The following is a 19927-nucleotide window of genomic DNA, read 5'->3' on the forward strand; positions in this document are numbered from 1 at the left end:
TTTGTCATGCTGGCCACATGACCTGGAAGCTATACGCCGGCTCCCTCGGCCAATAACGCGAGATGAGCGCGCAACCCCAGAGTCGGTCACGACTGGACCTAATGGTCAGGGGTCCCTTTACCTTTACCTTTACCTTTTACAATTAAAGATAGATGTGATTAAACCCTCATTGAAAATGCTTTACTCAGAAAGCAAGTCTCACTGTGTCCAGTAGGGGTTGCCCCCAGTTAAGTATGCATAATCTTCTGCATGTTTACTCAGAAGAAAGTCTGACAGAGATCAATCAGGGTTGTCTCCCAAGTAAACATGCATGCAGGCATCCACAGGAAATATTCGGGGGGTGCAAAATAAAATACTGAATGGGGTAGCACAGGCACCCCCAAACTTCAGCCCTCCAGATGTTTTGGACTACAATTCCCATCTTCCCCGACCACTGGTCCTGTTAGCTAGGGATCATGGGAGTTGTAGGCCAAAACATCTGGAGGGCCGCAGTTTGGGGATGCCTGGGGTAGCAGGCTAATTTCTCTCAAAAATTTCTAAGAGTAGTGTCTGTACATATCACAGGCTCTACAAATTCTGGAAACTTACCATACTCTTTTTATGAAATGAAACCTGTGAATCTGGGGATCATGATATATGGGGGGGGGCGGACTTCCCTCTTCCATTAGTCACACAACTAACTTTAGCTTGAAGGGTGCCAACATGTTTGAATCCTAACATTAGTTCTGAGACTTCTTTTGTTTTAAATCCCCACCGGCAACAGGCAAATCCTTGAGCTGCTGGAACCACAGCTATTACTGTAAATGCCAGCCAAATTTTTAGGTTTAAACTAAACCTAAATATAATCACGGTCCCCCCCCCGGCAGAATGTAACGAAGCTTCCAGTGAAGCTCTGTGACATATTCTTGATCCCCTGTACATTGACGTTTCCAGAGGAGTAAGATGCAGTTCCCATGCAAACCCAACAGCCTTGTTTTCATCTGAGAAATGGATGAGATGGATCCTGACACAGTTCTATGGAATTCAAACTGTAATACAATAAAACACAATATAAAAATAAAAATAAAAGAAGCAATAGAAATACAATTACAAGTCTTGCAGTATCTAGCATAACACATTGCAATAGGCAAAAAAAACAAAAACAAAAAAAACAACCCTATGAAGTGTTCCACCAAGACCCACAACAAGTTTCAAGTGGTTTAGGGTGAGGAGAAAAGTTTGGGAACCCCTGCTCTAAACTCTGAATTGTAATTCGTGAGGACCTGCTTCATTTTTCAAAAATACTTATTACTATGGAAAGAACTGTGAAATCATAAATCAGATGAAGGGGTGAGATTTAATCTTAGGAGATAGCACTTCCTGGTATTATAGCTGCTCACCGCTTACTTCCTCTTCACAACTTGAAAGATTAAATAAAATAATCACATGTTTTTCTGGACTAGTTTGTGTCAGTCATTGTAGCTTAAATAAAATTTCCTTTAAGTACTGTTGCTTCACCACCCGCTGGGCCATGAAACCAGAAAAAAATTGTTTGTACAGTTCAGATGACTCAGCTCAGGGCTCAATGGATACATTTTAAAATTTGCTTTAACATCACAGTTATTAGCCAGCAACAATGTGCATGCAATCTCAGCCATCTAGAGCCACAAACCAGTGAAACCAAGACAGTTGTGTTTAAGCAGATGAAAACTAAAGATTGTTGCTGTTTAGAGTCAAGAGCCAATTCACATGAAGATCCAGCTCATAGGTGGACTGTTTCTTATCAATGCTTGGCTGTAGGAATGCACAGTGGACTCCTGACATTTCACATTTGTGACCAACCGGGTCTGATTTTGAGATGCGCAAGATTATTAACAGATCAATCAGTTGGACGCAGGTGGCGCTGCAGTCTAAACCACTGAGCCTCTTGAGCTTGCCGATCGGAAGGTTGGTGGTTCAAATCCCCATGACGGGGTGAGCTCCCGTTGCTCTGTCCCAGCTTCTGCCAACCTAGCAGTTTGAAAGCATACCAGTGCGAGTAGATAAACAGGTCTTTTTCTATTTCTTCTTTGGTGATCACTCATACCCAAGTAAGATTGTCTTCCATAAACACGGTTGGTACCGCTGTGGTGGGAAGGTAAACGGTGTTTCCATGTGCTCTGGCACTCATCACAGTGTTTTGTGTGCCAGAAGCGGTTTAGTCATGTTGGCCACATGACCTGGAAAAGCTTTCTGCGGACAAACGCTGGCTCCCTCAGCCTAAAAGCAGAGATAAGCGCCACACCCTATAGTCGAATTAGACTAGACTTAACCATCCAGGGGTCCTTTACCTTTACCTTATTAACAGATCAATCAGTTAGAGAATGATGAGATATCTCTTTAGCCAACTTAAAGCTCTTGCCTTTAGGTTAGTTTAGAATTATCCAATAAAGAATGAAGTGGTACATCCATTGCGACCTAGGTGGTTTTTCCATCAATAAACTATCACCTGTACCAAATGGAGAGGCAATTACAACTCATTTATAAGGCAAGACTGGTAAAAAGGAAGCCTAACACCTGATACTTAAGAGCTATACTGGTAAATCCATGATACTCAAAGCACATATAAAAACAACCTTTTTTGATATAGCTTCTCAAAGATAAAGAGCAGAGCAGTGTCTTAGAGATAGCAAATATGCCATTCATGCTTGACCAGAGCAAATAAGCCAAATTCCCATCCCACTTACTCCAGGTAGTTCAAATTAAGCTGCTCAACTTCATTGTGATGTGGGTTGCTACCTAACAGCACAACTCTATGCATTTCTACTCAGAAGTGCCCCATTTAATTCAATGGGAGTAACTTCCATGCAAGTATGTGTATGATAGCAGCGTAAAGCAAGGAAAACAGTGAGGTGGCAATCCCATACACAGCTGTATGGGTCACAGGTAAGTCCATTGCTGTCTCCTGTGTATCGATGTGGCCTTTGAGTCAGCACAGAACTCCCCTTCCAAGAAAGGACCCTTCCCCATTCCAGGGCTTTGGCTGTTATCGCAAGATAATAAATAGTGGTTGTGGGCATTAAGGAACAGGAAAATGGCACTGCTTTGTGAAGGTTCCTAACAGATCTTTGCAATGTCATAGCTGAGGTATGCAATATTTGACCAGCTTTTCTTGTGTTTATCTGTGACAATCTGCATTGTTTTATAATGCAATTTGCTTAATTGAAAACAACACTTACTTCTTACAAATTAAAAAACAAAGCAACTCCCCCTCATCATTTCTAGGTAGACATTTATAGGCGTGCATTCTGAGTGTTTACCAAAAACTCTCTTTTAAATTTAGCTTCTGTTTGATCATAAGAAGCAATAAAGTAGTACAAGTTGTCTTTAGAGTTTCTTTTTTAAAAAAATTCCTAAACATATAAAGGTAGCTAGATAGAGAGTGAGAACAAGATTAAGAAGTATGTAACTTTCTTTATGCATTAAAGCCACAAATACCCTCACTCAACATTTTCCTGAGTGAAAACATGAATGAGTCTTGCTGGTGGCACCTTGTACCATGCCTTCCACCAGCACAGTGGCACTTGCCCCTCTCCTCCCCCCAAGTGTCCCCATGCGCCCACATTGGCTCGGGAAGTTGTGTCAGGACAGGCACATCCAACAGGTAGATCGTGATTTACCGGTAGATCACTTGATGTCTGTGGTAGATCACTGGCTCCCCCCAAACAAGCTCAACAACTTTGGCTCCCCTAAAAAAAGGTCAACAGTGTTGGCCTGCACCCCCCCAAAACAGGGCTTTCCATCCTAAAAAAACCCTCAACAACTTTGACCTGAACCCCACAAAAAGAGGTAGATCACTGCCAGTTTTTAACTCTATGATCGCAGTGTCTTGGGAGTTGGCCACCCCTGTGTTAGAACCCCCAGAAGAGGGGGTGCATGGAGGGGGAGCAGATGGGGGGATTATTTTGGCTGGCAAGCAGAAATTCCAGTCCTTAGAGGGGGCTGATCAATCAGGTGGATGAATATGAGCTAGTTGTTAAAATCACTGGGGAAAACAGCTCAACAATGTTCACGAGTATTGACAAGTGAACATCTAGACATCAATACTTTATCATGCGTGGCCAGTTAAAGCATCTCCAATGTAGGGACTTCTGCAGCTAGTCATTGGGTCTCCCTCCCACTCCCTCTGATGCAGTGCCAGACTCCTCTGCACAAGGCAGTTATTATCACAGCATGTTCTGCTTTGAGATAATCTGCCAAGCTGATCAATAATAAACCAGCACCAACAAAAAGAGGCCAGATGCTGTTGCTGAGAACCAGAATGAGCAACTACGGAATTCAGGGCTGACCTTCAATGCTCTAAGGCAGCTTCCTATACCTGTCATTCAGGGTCTCCACAGCTGAGCACAGCTTCAAAGTTCTCTCTGCTCTGAGGCCAAACAGGTTCCCTTGTCGCCTGCTTATTTATTGCATTTATTTCACACTTCTTTATCCAAGGAGCTCAAGGTGGTATACGTGGTTCTCCCCACTCTTATTTAACCCCCCACAACAACCCCGTGAGGTAGGTTAGGCTGAGAGGAAGTGACTGGCCCAAGGTCACCCAGTGACCTACATGCCCAAGTGGGGATTTGAACCCTGGTCTCCCAGGGCCTAGTCCAGCACTCTAACCACTACACCAGGCAGGCTCTTAAAGCCATTGTGCTGACCAAAGTGTTGACTGCTGATTTGGGTGCACTGGAGGGATCATCCTGTGTGGTCTCATCTCAACACAGATGAGCGGAGAAGCTCTTCTTCAAGGGTGCCTCTGATTCAAGCTTTGCAGGGTGGGAGACTAGACAGTTACTTAAGTCACTTGGTTTTGTTGCCCTGCTGCTCTCATAGTTAGTAACCTTTCCCTAATGCCTAACCTGAGTATCTTCCTTTAACTTAAGCCTTGTAAGTCCATCACCTGCTCTCCCAGTCTGGAAGCAGAGAACAATGCTCACTTGTCTTCTTCCGGCAGCTTTTCAAATATTTGGAGATGGTTACCAAATCTCTCTATCTTTCTCATCTCAGTATGCACAATAGCTGGTTTCCTCATTGAGCGGCAAAGGATGATTTATCAGCACAAAGTGAAATAAATGTACACGAAACAGTTTCCTAAGTAAGAGTAGGGTAAAATCATTGGTAGGGTTGATGAAAGTGGCAGCGGGCTTCCCCCATTTTTTATCCAGGCTGCAATTTATTTATTATTTTATTTTTATTTTTTATTTTTTTTAAAAAAGCGGGGGTTGGGGTGGAGAGAAAGACAACAACTTGAGAAGAATGTGCTGGATCAGGCCAATGATGCATCTGGTGTCCAGCATCGTGTTCTCACAGCGGCCAACCAGATGTGTGTGTGGAAATCTGCAATTTGTGTGGTGGGAAAATGGTGACACACTAGTTTGCAGTTTGGACTGGTGGAATGGAGGAGAGATCCAGTTTGATCATAAGCATGCTTGCTCAGGAACAAGTCCCACTGTATCCAGTGCAAGTGATGTGCAACTAGCTAAACCAAGCATGCTATCTCTGGCAAATGCGGCCAGATTCAGACCCTGCCAAAGGAAACCCTGACCTGCTTTTTGCAGAAAGGCATGTGCATAGTGATGTTCACCTTCTTCATTCTGTAGGGGCTGCAGAGCTAGTAGAATGCCAAGTGGCAAGACCATTGTACTAGTGGAGGAATTTTGCTCCTGATAATCACTGAAGCCATGCACACTTAAAATGCATATTATTTTTCTCCATTTGAATCCAAGAAAATGCATCAAGATATTCTATTTCCTAAGAAAGATGATAGGATATGGATTGTGGCTAACGTCACATGTTTGCTGCTTTCCATACCAGTGGTGGGAACACACTGGATGCAGAGTAAATGGGATGGTGTACACACAGCCTCATTCAATGATCGGGTACAGAATAGCAGGGGAGACTGGACTATGAGATGGTTGCTTTAACATCTCTCTTATGATATGGTCTGAAGGTACACAAGGAAGGTACACCTTACTGAAGCTTAGCAGAGTTGATCTGTACTTGGATGGGGACTTTACCCATGGCCAGCACCAGAAGGGGGGCAGTGGGGTATGGGCCAAAGAAAGAGCCCCCTTTCTTTTTTTCTGGGCTCTTTCCAAACCATTAACGAGGTGCTGGAAAGTCAAGATGCAGTTCTGGGAGCTGCATAACAACCTGATGCACGATGGAGCAAAGAGGCGGCAAGTAAAAACAATCTTGTCCCTCCTTAAGTTGCTAAAATGAGCCGGAATTGCTCTATTTGCATATCTGCTGGCGCATGGCAACCCTCCAATTAATGGGCTTGATCATCTACCAGGCTTATTACCCAGGAGGGAGGCGTGCCCAAATACACGATTTCACATTTTGCCTTCCTGCATTCCTCAGAGAAGGAACAAGTCCACGGAGCCTCCGCTTACAGCAAACAAATCAAGGTGCTGATCAGCAAAGTCGCTTCCCTGCACCACCGAAATGAATCCTGTTCTGGCTGTGACCTTTTGCCTCTTGGTCGCTTTGGAACCTGTGAACTGCCAAAGAGGTAACAGATTTCTTTTTGGGCAGGTGCTGATTCTTCTTCACCTTTCGCAGCTGATATTTTACCTCTTTTGTTTTGACGTTTATTCTGCTTCTGCAGTATATACTTGAATTTATGCCCTAAGTTTGTTTGCTTTCTATTATAACAATTATGACACCAGGAAACCAACACCAGCATTGCTTAATGCTAGTCGTGGTTATTTGGACAAAATCTTTCATTGCTACATTCACTGGCCTGCTTTATTTCCTCCTTCATCATAGGGTTTTAATTTTTCAAAAAAATCTGAATGTGCACAGCTGTCTATTCACCAATATTCCCCTCATCCTATCTCTTTCAATCTCTTTCATCCAGCCTTCTCCTTGACTGTAGAAAAATAGAATTTGCAGAGTTGTCTTCCCTTCCTTTAGCTTACCACTGAATTTCCACAGCCAGCCTCCACTCCACTGGAGTTTGGGGAAGCTGCTGGGGCACAACAGACCATGACTTCTGGGCAGGCATGAGCTAAGATGTCTCTGTTAAGTAAACCCCAAGGAACCGTGGTTGTCCAGCATGAACTAATGAAGTAACACAGGAGCATTCAGAAAGCCTTATGTCCTTGGGGATGGTCTGAGGAGGGCACATGATGCAGCTACCTGCTGAACATAAGCATCAGTTGCAGCCAGTGGATCATGGGGGGCAGAGCTGCAAAGCCACCCTCCCAACACTGGGTTCACAATAGTTGGGCTGGGGTGGAGCAGGGTGATGGTAAGGTCAGAGCTGCTGCAGGTCTGCAGCACAGCATTGGGAGTGCCAGTTAGTTCCACTGCCACGGTTGTTTGATCACTTGCTCCGTGCATTTGTCAAGCAAGCTGAATCTCCAGGGGTGAGGCTCCTTTGCGACACAGGTGAACAATACGCCACCAATGCTTGTCCTCTTCACCCATGCCTGACCTCCTTGACACCTTTGAATGGCAGCACCCTGCATATTAAGTGCAAAATTAAGATGGGAGGGATTTTTAAAAAACCAAAAACCTGCAGGATGAGTATTCTCAACATCAACGTAGGCAGATTTCTGTCCACTTCTATTTTGAGTGGAATGTAAGGATCCCTGCAAATACTTCTGAGGGAAAAAAGAAATCTGCAGGTATGTTCCACCTGACCATGAAAGCTCTCTTCTTTCCAGCTCTGATGCATATGTGGGCTCCTTTGGGAGGAAAGGTGGGATACAGAATTAATCAACAAATAAATGCATGAACTATCCATATGCAAATCAAGAAGGATGCCACACACTATAAAAGATGTAAGCCAGAAACATCAACAGCAATTATGTATGAAAACTTTTTGCAGACGCCATGTCCTGTCCAATGAAACGGCTAGAATGAAGCTGTGGAGTAAGACAGCTTGCGCTGAACACAGCCAGGCTGCAGTCTTTGAGCAGGATGTGTCCAAGCAGCAGTTTCCCATGCAGCTGGCTGGCTGTGTGGTTGGGCTCCAAACTGGAAAGACAGGGTGTTTTCCTGCTACAAAGAATTGCAAGATTGCACAGGTTGTGGCTCATTAGTGCTTCTACAATCTAATAGTCAGACTATGTTGCCCATGCTGGCCTTGGCAGGGCTTCAAAAGTCCTCTTTGGCTGGGAGGAATTCGGCACAGATTCAGTGCTAAAGCAGCACATCATATAGCTTTGTTTATTGCACTCTTTCACCTACTACTTTCATCACGAAGGAGGGCTTCACATTCTTTGCCTTGTAAATGCTGTTTCATTGAGTAGGTGGGCTGACAGGACTAAAAGTGCCAACCCTTAAAAGGACTATTTACCTGTGTGCACTAATCAAGTAGAAGGCAGGTAGCTGCAGAGCCCATGCTGCAGGGCACATGGTAGAGCTGTCATTCTCTGGTTTGCAACTCAAGACGTTTTTCAGCTGTATTTTTGCTAGAGTTGTGCTAAATTTACAAAAGGTTATTTTTAAAAATAAATAAATGAGACAGTCTATCACAAATGGCATTTCATTATTTTCACCCTCCCTTCATCATGGCATTTCTGTGACTTTTGTATTGTATGATCCATTCCAGTTAGGGATCACACTGTGACATGATGACACCATGGTGCCACATAGCCAATCAGCTTCAGCTACAGAACAGTGTTACTGAGAGCAAATGGATCCCTCTTACTGTCCTTACTCAGAAGGGGGCAGGGGATGTTTTCCTGTTGCACAGATTGCTCAGGAACACCCCCTGTCCTGCTCTACCATGATGTCAGTTTCATTCATAGCATCACCAGGAAAGCACACAGCAAATTCTCAGTTTCTAATCAGACCGAGTTGCACATAACTAGTTTGGGGAAATGTGGGTGGGCATGCCCATGTAGATGTTGATGCATTCTAAATGCATTCTCCACCAGCATTCTGGTCTGTTGCACATGACTGGGAGCAGCCGCCGAGACCACATAACACCGGTCTTGAAAGACCTACATTGGCTCCCAGTATGTTTCCGAGCACAATTCAAAGTGTTGGTGCTGACCTTTAAAGCCCTAAATGGCCTCGGTCCAGTATACCTGAAGGAGCGTCTCCACCTCCATCATTCTGCTTGGACACTGAGGTCCAGCACCTAGGGCCTTCTGGCGGTTCCCTCGTTGCGAGAAGCCAAGTTGCAGGGAACTAGGCAGAGGGCCTTCTCAGTGGTGGCGCCTGCCCTGTGGAACGCCCTCCCAACAGACGTCAAAAAGGAAAACAACTACCAGACTTTTAGATGACATCTGAAGGCAGCCCTGTTCAGGGAGGCTTTTAATGTTTAATAGATTGTTATGTTTTATTCTTCTGTTGGAAGCCGCCCAGAGTGGCTGGGGAGACCCAGCCAGATGGGCGGGGTATAAATAATAATAATAATAATAATATATTATTATTATTATTATTATTATTATTAGGTTAATGTAGTAAAATATAATATTTAAGATAACCTGACTCAAACCATTCAAAGATGATCAGCAGCACTATCAATTGAGCCTGGGCGGGGTATAAATAATAAATTATTATTATTATTATTATTATTATTATTATTATTATTATTATTATTATTGTCTGGGCGAGAGAAAGGAATTCTGGATTTGCTTTGCCAATGGCGACATGTTCCTCATCTTTCTAGGCAGCCACCCCTCACAGGTAGTTTGACACCCTTTCCCAAAGATATGTGGGAAATAGCCAAAAAGTGGGCTTGATTCACAATAAACTTTCATAAAAGCACCCCTCATTTCTGTTCTATATTTCCTCCTGCCCAAGAAATCTTTTCCTATTGTAATCAATGAGACCTAATGCCCTCCCTGTTTTCTGTTTTCCTCATGTTTGTCTGCTGCTACCTTGGGACATTGTGGGAAAAGTAAATGGTGGGTTGGGAAAGGGGCAGGTTATCCAGGACTGGCATCAGTAGCGAGTCCACAGCTGCCCAAGGATACCAGGTGCTGACACTAACCTGGTACCTTCTGCCAGTCACATAGCTGTTAAACGTATATGAGCTCTGCTAGAAGCTGGCAATCCTGCCACTGCCTCCCCAGGGCCATCTCAAGCATGTCGGGTGCCCTGGCGCTGTGGTGCGGAGATTGCTCCGGTGCCCCCGCCCTGGTGGGCAGGCGCAGCACACAGCATGGCTTCCATGCTACTTTGCCACGCAGTGCCCCCCTGCCAGCCCGGTGCCACCCAGCCTACCCCCTAGAGCTGGCCTTGTGCTTCCCTTTAGGTGCATTTACTCAAAACCCAGTTGTTGTCCTACAAGCACCTCTGTCACAGTGCACCTTTTCCTTTCCTGTTGAACATTATCTAGACATTAATGGATGATCTGTTAGAATTGTTGGGAGACAAAACAAGAGGGTAGGATTTCTATAGGATGATGGTGAGTGATGAATGCCTCCAATGCCCTTGGATTTAATTCCAATTCTATAATTCTGCATATGGTGCCCAGATGCCAAGGAGAAGAGCTTTCTTTTTTGCAGTGCATGTGTCAGTCAGAGGGCAGAATGATGTTCTTCTACTTTCTAAAGGAAGGCAAGTTGTAAAACGGCAGGAGAGACCTTTGGACTGTCTTTCATCAGCTGCTGTAGTCCAGCATTAACCAAGGGAGAACACCAGTCCTCACGTAGCCCTGTTTGGAGAATTCCACAGATGTTTGAGGACTACTGAGAAACTAGGCTCCTAGAATCTGATTTCAAACATGGGAGGGGAGGCCTTTGCCACTTTAGAAGGTATTGACTTAACTGAGCATTCAAAGCCCAGTGGTTCCAAACTGAGGAGAGTCAAGTGAGTTCTGTAAGAAGATGTTTGCAAATTTTAGTTTCAGTTGAACATTCCAGCCTGGGAACATTGGGCCCACTTTTGACAGGTCTATTGTGTACCAAGTCACCATCCTCCTCTTCAGAATGACCTAACAATTAGTGACAGATTACAGCATGAGGAGAACACAGTCTGGTTTCTATTCAGGGTGAGACAAAAGGTTGGACATTTTCTGTTCCAGGAAAGGGGTTTTGAGAGGGCACCAAAACATGAATGGGCTGGGACAGTTAGTCATAAGAAGCTTACGAAAGGGCCACCCGCCCTCTTAGAGAAGAAAGTGTTTGTCAACACTGGCAGGGCCGCTTTTACCGTAACACGGAATGCAAAGCACTTCCTTTTGGCAGAGAATTCTAGAGGAGGGATTACTTCCCTGCCTCCAATCTTTTTATTTTCCTTCTGTGGCTGGATGGCTGCTTACCTGGGATATTGTAGTTGTATCCTACAACACTGGCCTCATCTGCATGAACAATCATGGGGTGGAAATCAACTTTGAGCTCTGGTGAATGTTCCAAATGTGCAAGCATTGCAGCTTGCCAGGCTGAATGATCTGCCCTCTCTTTCCCCCGTGTGCTATTCTGGGAGATTCTCCCAACACCCTTTAGCCAATTTCGGGGGGCACACATAGGGAAGAGAGGACAAGCCTGTTGCTCAAGCAGTGCTTCTGATGATGGGTCTTGTTAGATGAATCTCACCCACAGCTTCCTCCAAAGACTGCTGGGAACTGTAGTTTGTTAAGGGTGATGAGAGTTGTTTGGAGACACCTAGTCACAAAGCTATAGTTCCCTGGGAAGAGGAATTGGCTACTAAACCACTCCGAGAACTGTAGCTCTGTGAGGGGAATAGGGCTTCCTAACAACTCTCAGCAACTTTAAGAAACTGCAGTTCCAAGGATTGGGAATTGGTATGGTGTTGTTTTAAACGCATAGAGCAGATGGGGCCATGGGAGATGCAGTGTTCACCCATTGTTCAGCCCGGACACTGAGATCCAGCGCCGAGGACCTTCTGGCGGTTCCCTCATTGCGAGAAGTGAGATTACAGGGAACCAGACAGAGGGCCTTCTGGGTAGTGGCACCCGCCCTGTGGAATGCCCTCCCACCAGATGTCAAGGCAATAAACAACTATTTTTCATTTAGAAGACAACTGAAGGTGGCCCTGTTTAGGGAAGTGTTTAATGTTTGATGCTGTACTGTTTTTAATATTCGGTTGGAAGCCGCCCAGAGTGGCTGGGGAGACTCAGCCAGATGGGCGGGGTACAAATAATAAATTATCATCATCATCATCTCGGTAGTGGCACCCGCCCTGTGGAACGCCCTTCCATCAAATCTCAAGGAAATAACAGCTATCCTATTTTTAAAAGACATCTGAAGGCAGCCCTTTTTAGGGACACTTTTAATATTTAATGCTGTACTGTTTTAATACTCGATTGGGAGCCGCCCAGAGTGGCTGGGGAGACTCAGCCAGATGGGCGGGGTACAAATAATAAATTATGATATCATCATCATCATCATCATCATCATCACAACACTAGATTAGATGACCTTTAAGGTAACTTCTATGATTTATTTATGTGAAAGAATTTCTAATGGCTAACACTGAAGGCCATCCAGGATTGTTTTTTTTTAAAAGTAGATTTTGCTCCTGCACAAATTCCCCCACAAGGCACTTCACACTGAAAGTGAAGAAAAGCCAAATGAACACAAAGTATGCTGGGGTCCTCGCTTGCACTCTGCGTTGGTGCTGCCCCACCCTCAGGCAGCAAGTGCTGAAGCAAGATTCAACTGCCCATCAACTGTTTCTGTGCATGGAGTTGATGGGGGCAACCTTGTCCTTCATCTTAATCAACAAAATACCTTGGGTCAGCCTGACTCTTACATACTTAAATCGGTGTGTCTGTGTGTGTGTGTAAATTTGGCTTTCCCCATGGAAGTTTGACCCAAGAGAATTTTATTTACCCCACCCCCATAAATGCTTTTAGTTCTACTTAATATCAGAACTATTGGGGGGAAGGCTGGGGAGGGGGGAAGAACAAACACCCCACAGGTTGATTCAGAATAAATAACCAGATTCTTGATGAGCTTGATACCTGGTGGGAGATGAGACATGCCTGCTTTCTGAGAGAGCTCTGCCAGCTTAGAATATGGAATGCATGTTGCCACTGCATTCACCATATTCAATTGCCTGGGGGCTTGTCTAGGGTGTGAAAATATAACAAGGGGAGGAAATGCGTCTGTGGCAGATGAAGCATAGATTGCAATCTTTTTGATTTATGCACATGTACTGCTATTTAGATACTGCTACTTCTAATTTATTTGATTAGGCAGCAGCAGTAAGTTTGTCACTAAACAGAAATGGACCCTGATAAATTACAGCTGGGAACATAAGAAGCTGCATTATAGCAAGCCAGGCCAGTGGTCTGTCTAGCTCAGTATTGCCTACACTGGAAATGGGGAGTCTCTTTCAACCCAGGGGACACATTTCTTTCTGGCCAACCTTGCAGGGCCCACATGGTGAGTGAGGATTTAAAAGTGGTTTGGGCAAATTCATGCAGGACAAGGTTAGCAACGCCTCCTAACCATAATGCCTATGCTCTGCCTTCATGGTTGGAGGCTGGAGTGCTTCTGAAGACCAGTTGCTGGAAGCCGTGGGAGAGGAGAGGGACGTTGTGCTCAAGGATTTCACACAGGAGGGTGGAACACAGGGCTGGTGAGGGAGATGGCCTGGGGAGAGTCCTGAAGGCCAGAGAAAGAGGTCCAGAGGGCCACCTTGGTCCTGAGGTTTCCAACCCCCTACTCTACACTGGCTGGCAGGGACTCTGCATAGTTTCAGATCTTGCTAGAGGTGACAGTAATTGTAGGCTACTAAGGATCTTCTGCATGCAGAACAGACGCTCCTTCAGTCAACTATGAACTCTTCCCACCAAGTTGGTGAGCATAGTGATGCATGCCTAATACAGAACTGGCTAGACTTCCAGTACTGGGCGCCACAATGAACTTGTTTTAATCCCTTTTCTTGACAGTTCAGCGAAGCCTTCAGCCATGGGTGCAGGGCACCATTGCAGTTACTGTCTTCTTGGTTTTGGCTATGGTTGCCTTTGTTGTCAATCGGTTATGGTGCCAGGAAAACGAGTAAGTACCACCACCACCAGCATTATTCCAGCCAAAGATGGTTGTATGGCTTCTGTGTTGATGCAACCATTCTGTATCAGGCTGCTTTGCGACCAAATGAGATGCGATGTCAGTAGATACCTGACTGGATTGCACCCTTTTAAAAACATGTAAAAGCAGGTGCTTTTACCTTCCCCCCCCCACAAAAAAGTTGTGTTGGGACTGCAGTGCTGGTGGAGTAGGGTTAAAATCTTCCTTCTACTGTCTGTCCCCACTATGTTTAAATCACACCAACATGTATATTGGCTCCTGTCAGAGGTTTTTGCGGCTACTCTTGAGTAACGATGCTCCACGCCTGCTTGTCTTAAGGTGTTTATTATGGTGCATTCTATTTACAGTGCAAAGTCTATGGAAAACATGTCTGCTTAGTCTGAGTCAGAACCTCGCAGTGGCTTCTTTCTGTTTTGTGCCCAACAGAACAGTTTGGGAACCCCAAAGCGCCTCCCCCTTGTCCTACGGGGTGCCGTTCGCCTCAATTCAGGCATTGGGGGGGCATCCTTCTGACTGCTTTCCCTTCATTTCCTCCCCCTCTGCCTCCCTCTCTACTCGGAGATGAGGCTCTTTGACACTGCTGGAGCCTTGTCCCTCACTCTCTGCTTTCTGCCTCCTGTAATCTGATCCACTGCTGGACCTACTGCTCTGAGAGGAACTCGATCTAATGAGTGGAGGCTGTTCCCTATAAGCCTTCCCCCTTACAGCTCCTTTGGGAAGAAGAATGGGACAAAAAGTTAATAAATAAATAATAGTCAAATGTTTCCTTCCTTACCAGTCTGTCTGTATACTGAGATATTCTTCTGATACTTTTCTTCAGTAGCCCATGGCATCCAAGCTGAGGTGGGCAGTTATGTACTTTCAAGTGATGGCCCCTGGCCTGTGAGATGCCCTCCCCAGAGATGGAAAAACCCTTTCTACTTTGCAAGCCTCTTTAACCTCGATAAACCTGATGTGTTCTTATATTGATGATAGTGTGTTTTCATTGCTGTGCATTATTTTGATAGCTGCTGGACTTTTATTGTTGTTTATCATTATTTTATTATAATGGGGATGCTTTGGGGTCCTGAAGGTACAGGTTATAAAGCTAAGAGAGAAAGAGAGAGAGAGAGAAGGGAAGAAAGAAAGAAAGAAAGAAAGAAAGAAAGAAAGAAAGAAAGAAAGAAAGAAAGAAAGAAAGAAAGAGGCATTCAAGTGTAGGACCTGTGTGTTTGAATTGTACACAAGACCTACCCTCCATCTGATTATTTCCACAGTGATTCCTTTGAGGAGAAAAACAAAGCATTCTCCCTGAGCAGCACTAAAGAAGAGATGCCCATTTCAAATGGGTCAGAAGGGAGGTATTCAACAACTGCAGCAGACTTCAGGTTAGTTTCATATTTATATATTTCAAAAAAGCATAACTAACTAAAAGTGGGATTCAGATTACTCCTGCCCCACATTTACAGATTGCATGAGGAGAGGCCACAGGGTCACAAAAGCTAACTCCTCCTCCACCAATGCATGCAGCAGCCACACCCTCTCTCTCCACCTGTACATTTTGACAGCATGTGAAAGAGCTCTATGCACCTGCTCATCCCCTTCCATTTGCATGCAGGCTTTCCATAGCAGACCATGCTCACGGCAGTTCACGGCATCAGTAAGCCTGCATAATTTACTCACAGTTACAAGAGGTAATGTCTTGCGAATAGACATGGAAAGCTGGCCTCTAAAAATGCTCCCCACCTTTCCCATTCTCATCGTGCTGCTGAAATCTCTCCACTGATCCTAATTATGACCCTCCTGGCTCACTTCTGAGCACCTCCTTGGTGTTAACAACTTTCCTTTCCCTTAGCTGCACGAGGCCACATTTGTTCCCTTGCACCTAGTGTGGTGCCATAGCATGCATCCCAGACACAAGGAGTCCTGGGAAACCCAGGATGTTTCCCAGGGTCTCTAGTGTCTGGGATACTAAGGGACCGCCTTCCCCTACACAGACCCAGTAATCATTAAGCTCATCAGAGGAAACCTTGCAAATAACACTGTGTCTTACTGAGTGTCATGTGGCAAGTGGAAGTGGCTCTCCTCATGCTGGTGTCTGCTTCTGAACATCCTCCCCACTATTATTCAGAAGACACAGGCTTCCACTGTTTAGTAAAAGCTTATTTGTTGTTCAGGCTTTCTTGGAACTCTAGCACTGTCCCCTTCTGCCCTATTATCTCTGTGTTGGTTTAATATGTATTTTACTTCTGCAAACCACTCTGAGAGTTCTTTTAATATAACATTATGTTTAAAAAAATCCCCATGTGTCACTGCTTTGTCTTTCAAAACTGTGGCCTCCTCCACTCTGCAAATCTGAAACAGCTCTGTAATCTTTAATCCATGTTGCCTTTCCCAATAACAAATCACCACACCTTTCCTCAGTCTCTTGTTTCCTTGACATGTGGCCCCGCCAGTTTCAAGAACATGGAAGGAAAGCACACTTATTTTCTCTCCCTTTGTAACCTGACTCCATTGGTTGACTCTGGACATCTGAAAAGAGTTTGAATAGCTTGGGGTGCAATAGAGGTGCCGTCCCACACTGGAAGTGGAATCCCAAAATGCATTGCTTGGCCTATGAGCCTCTTGTTTGACAGCCCTGCATTAGCACCAATGCTTCTAAAAAAGGATGGGCGTGCATAGCCACCCTTACTGCATCTGTGCATCAGATTTCAATTTCTTGAAACAGATGCTTCAAACATCATGACTCTGACCTGAAATGTAACAGTTACTTCAAGGGTTCAAATCCCTGCTCTGCTAGAAAACTTAACTGTGTGAACTTGGGTTAGCTGGGATATTTCAGCCTGACTGACTGCACAACATTAGGATAAAAATAAGGAAGAAGAACCATTTGTACTCTGCCATTCCCCTTAGAAGCTAGGCATGATGCAATGAAGCATATAAATAATATGTATTTTCTGTCCCTTAATATTTCAGGAGTGAAGAAGGCCCCCATGTTTATGAAAACAAAGTCGAGCTTGAGTGCAGAAACACAACTGAGGGTCATAGTGAAAACAATATTCAAGTTCTTACCACTTGCATGTAGCATCTTCATCCCCACCACCCTCACTTCCTATCCTACCCCTATTATAGACTCCATACAAGAGACCAGTTCTGCACATCAGTTATTGTGCATGCATTGAATCACTTTGCTAAAAGGCATTGGCTGCTGGCTGAGTGAAGCCTATGTTTCATTTCTTTTTATTTTAAAACCTTTCCACACCAGATTTCATGTTGCTGTTATAGTCCTGTGTTCAGTTTTGAGGTCATCTGTGCACCTCTCTTGGGGGGAATAAACTGGCACATCATGGTGAGTCCAACATCAGAACCTTTACCAAACCTGATTGTTAGTGTCATCCCATAATCACCAGGGACATTCAGGGGCCCTGAAACCAAGTCTCCTGGATCTTCTGCCCCGCTCCCTTTTGAGCCCCACTCCCTGCAAAAAAACCACCCCACTTAGCTTACAGGGCACCTAGCTGTGCTGCAAAGTCATTCACCATCATAATCTGTGAAGACCTACAGGGTCCTCAGCCCAGAAGATCCTGCCTGGAAACCCTTAGAGCAAGGTAAGGGGCTGTGAAAACCAGTCTGAATTTGCATTTAACACATGCAGACTTCATACAGACATTTGCCCCAAGTCTTCTAAGTACCCAGCAATGCCCCTAAGATTATTTCTTCTTAGCAAGTATTGCTGTATTGCCATAGACAGCAAACACAGACCTCCTTGAAAGTCCTCTGTAGCCCACTGCTATGTCCCCCCTGGAAATTTCTTGGTGAGAAACTACCCTTTCTTCACAATAAAGCATCTACATGGGAACAGTATATAGGTATTATCAACTCAAGCCTGCAATGCTCCACCAGATTGCTTCATTTGATTCTTGCTCTGCTATGGAATTGCCACAAGGACACACCAGCTACTAGGGCATGAATAAAGCCGATGTGACTCAGATGCAAGCCTTAGATGTGAATCATCTGCTTTTCTTTCCATGTATGTATCAAATGAGCTGGAGGATTTGTTTCCCGCAAGTGAGTGTTGGCTGATACTTACTGAATAATTTTTTTTAAGCCAACAGTTTTTATTGTGGGAACAAAACCCCAGGTATAATTTTCCAATGTAAAATGGATCTCTGTGTGTATTTTTAATTGTTTAAATAATCAATAAAGATATTTTTAATTACAGTATGGGTGTTCGGCTAGCCACACCAGCTAGCCTGCAAAGCAGGATGTTACAAAATCCTATGTTTCAAAAGTTCGCAGAATTTCTTTCACCATTTCTTCCCCAGTGATTCAAACCCAAGCCCAAACCTATTCCTTCCTCAAAATGACTACAATGCTGGCAACTCTGCCAGATCATTGCTCTTTGGGTTGTCTCCAGGTTATCCCATAGTCTGGGTGGTTCTCTCTGCCTTAAGACCCAAGACCAGGCATCCCCAAACTTCGTCCCTCCAGATGTTTTGGACTACAATTCCCATCTTCCCTGACCATTGGTCCTGTTAGCTAGGGATCATGGGAGTTGTAGGCCAAAACATCTGGAGGGCCGCAGTTTGGGGATGCCTGCCCAAGACTCTGCTGGTGCCGGCCACTGCTTCTATCCTTGTGTGAAGCTGAAAGAGAGGGCATAGATGGAGATGATGGACAAGGCTGCTTGCTGCCCATTCTACTGGGGACTAGAAGAGTCCTCAAAGCCTCTTTCATTCAACTTTTGTGCAGCTCAAAATGCAGGCAATGTATGCTAGAATACGGAAGAGAACTATTTCTAAAGTCAAAATCACATTGCATATGAATTAATGATGTGGAATCTATTAAATTTTTTTTGGTGTGGGACTTAAAATAGCTCAGGAACTACAGTCCTGCTCTATCCGCTCCTACACTATAGCCTTTTGAAGACAGTATGTCCCATTTTATGGGAATGCCTGAGCAAGATTCATCCTCCACTCATAGCCTGTAATTCAGCAAATTCTTCCTAAAGTGTGTGCTTAGCTGCACTCTATCAGAATAGCACTTCTGACTCCCTGCCTTCCCTTTTGTTACAAAAGTAACACAGGATGATAGATGAGGGTCACAGTCAATTACTGGAAACAATTGATTTCTGCTTTGGCAACCCACACTTTTATGTAAGAAGAAATGTTTCCAGTTGTCCTGGGTTCAAAGTTACACTTGGAAATGTTTCAATGGTGCATGCCAAAGCCTGAAAAACAAGGCAAGGGGTAGATGGAAGAAAACTAGATGCTCTGAGTACTCAGTTGTTGATTTGGATGAGAGGGTAAACAAGGTCACATCCTCTTACATTCTATGTATTCTTGGTGGTGAACAGGAGTGGAGGGATCAGCCTGTTTTCATTCCATGTCAGTTTTACACACACCAAATCATGGGTCCATTTGATTCAATTTTTGTGGACTTAAAAAAAAAGGCATTTAAATTGCATCTGATAAATCTGATTAAAAATATACTTTTGTATTCTTTGCAGTGCATTGCCCCTCCCCATATAAAATGCGCATTTTGTGCACACTTTAAACATGAAACACATGCTTCTGGGCATATTTTTAGAGGGATCCAAAATGGCATCATACAATACAGTGAAGTGCATAAGCCAACTGACAGCTGCATCCCAGTCTACATAATAAGTTTGTGACCAGGACATCTGTTTGGCTTGCTGCAAAAAGTGGGCCAAACAAATGTCTCCTCCATCCCTAGCAGCATGACTGACCTTTCCCCAGTCTCTGGAGTTTCCAACAGGTACTTTCTACTAGGCTGTTTATTAACCAGTTCTCCTATGTGAGAAGTTTTATTGAACGCCTTATGCTCAAGGGCATACTAGACATGATGCAGTCCTGGGACTAGAATTCCCAATCTTTTTTCTTGTCCAGCGCCAAGGGCCTTCTGGCGGTTCCCTCGCTGCGAGAAGCCAAGTTACAGGGAACCAGGCAGAGGGCCTT

At 44.5% G+C, this 19927-nt stretch overlaps 1 protein-coding gene across 1 annotated transcript; it reads left to right on the forward strand.

The window, feature by feature from the left end:
* Positions 1–6359: 6359 nt before the first annotated feature.
* On the forward strand, positions 6360–18029 carry PDZK1IP1 (PDZK1 interacting protein 1). Its single transcript, XM_035124061.2, has 4 exons — positions 6360–6520; positions 13832–13940; positions 15227–15337; positions 16926–18029. Exons 1-4 carry the CDS (start codon positions 6454–6456, stop codon positions 17032–17034), a joined length of 396 nt encoding a protein of 131 aa, XP_034979952.2. The 5' UTR covers positions 6360–6453; the 3' UTR covers positions 17035–18029.
* The last annotated feature ends 1898 nt before the right edge of the window (positions 18030–19927 follow it).

Source organism: Zootoca vivipara, chromosome 7 (genome assembly GCF_963506605.1).
Source record: "Zootoca vivipara chromosome 7, rZooViv1.1, whole genome shotgun sequence".
Taxonomy (NCBI): Eukaryota; Metazoa; Chordata; class Lepidosauria; order Squamata; family Lacertidae; genus Zootoca; species Zootoca vivipara.

Excerpts from the sequence above, each read along its gene's own strand:
- PDZK1IP1 (XM_035124061.2), top strand. The coding sequence starts at position 6,454 with ATGAATCCTGTTCTGGCTGTGACCTTTTGCCTCTTGGTCGCTTTGGAA. Across the intron at positions 6,521-13,831 it reads ACCTGTGAACTGCCAAAGAG|TTCAGCGAAGCCTTCAGCCA; the intron begins GTAACAGATTTC and ends TTTTCTTGACAG. Across the intron at positions 13,941-15,226 it reads TTATGGTGCCAGGAAAACGA|TGATTCCTTTGAGGAGAAAA; the intron begins GTAAGTACCACC and ends TTATTTCCACAG.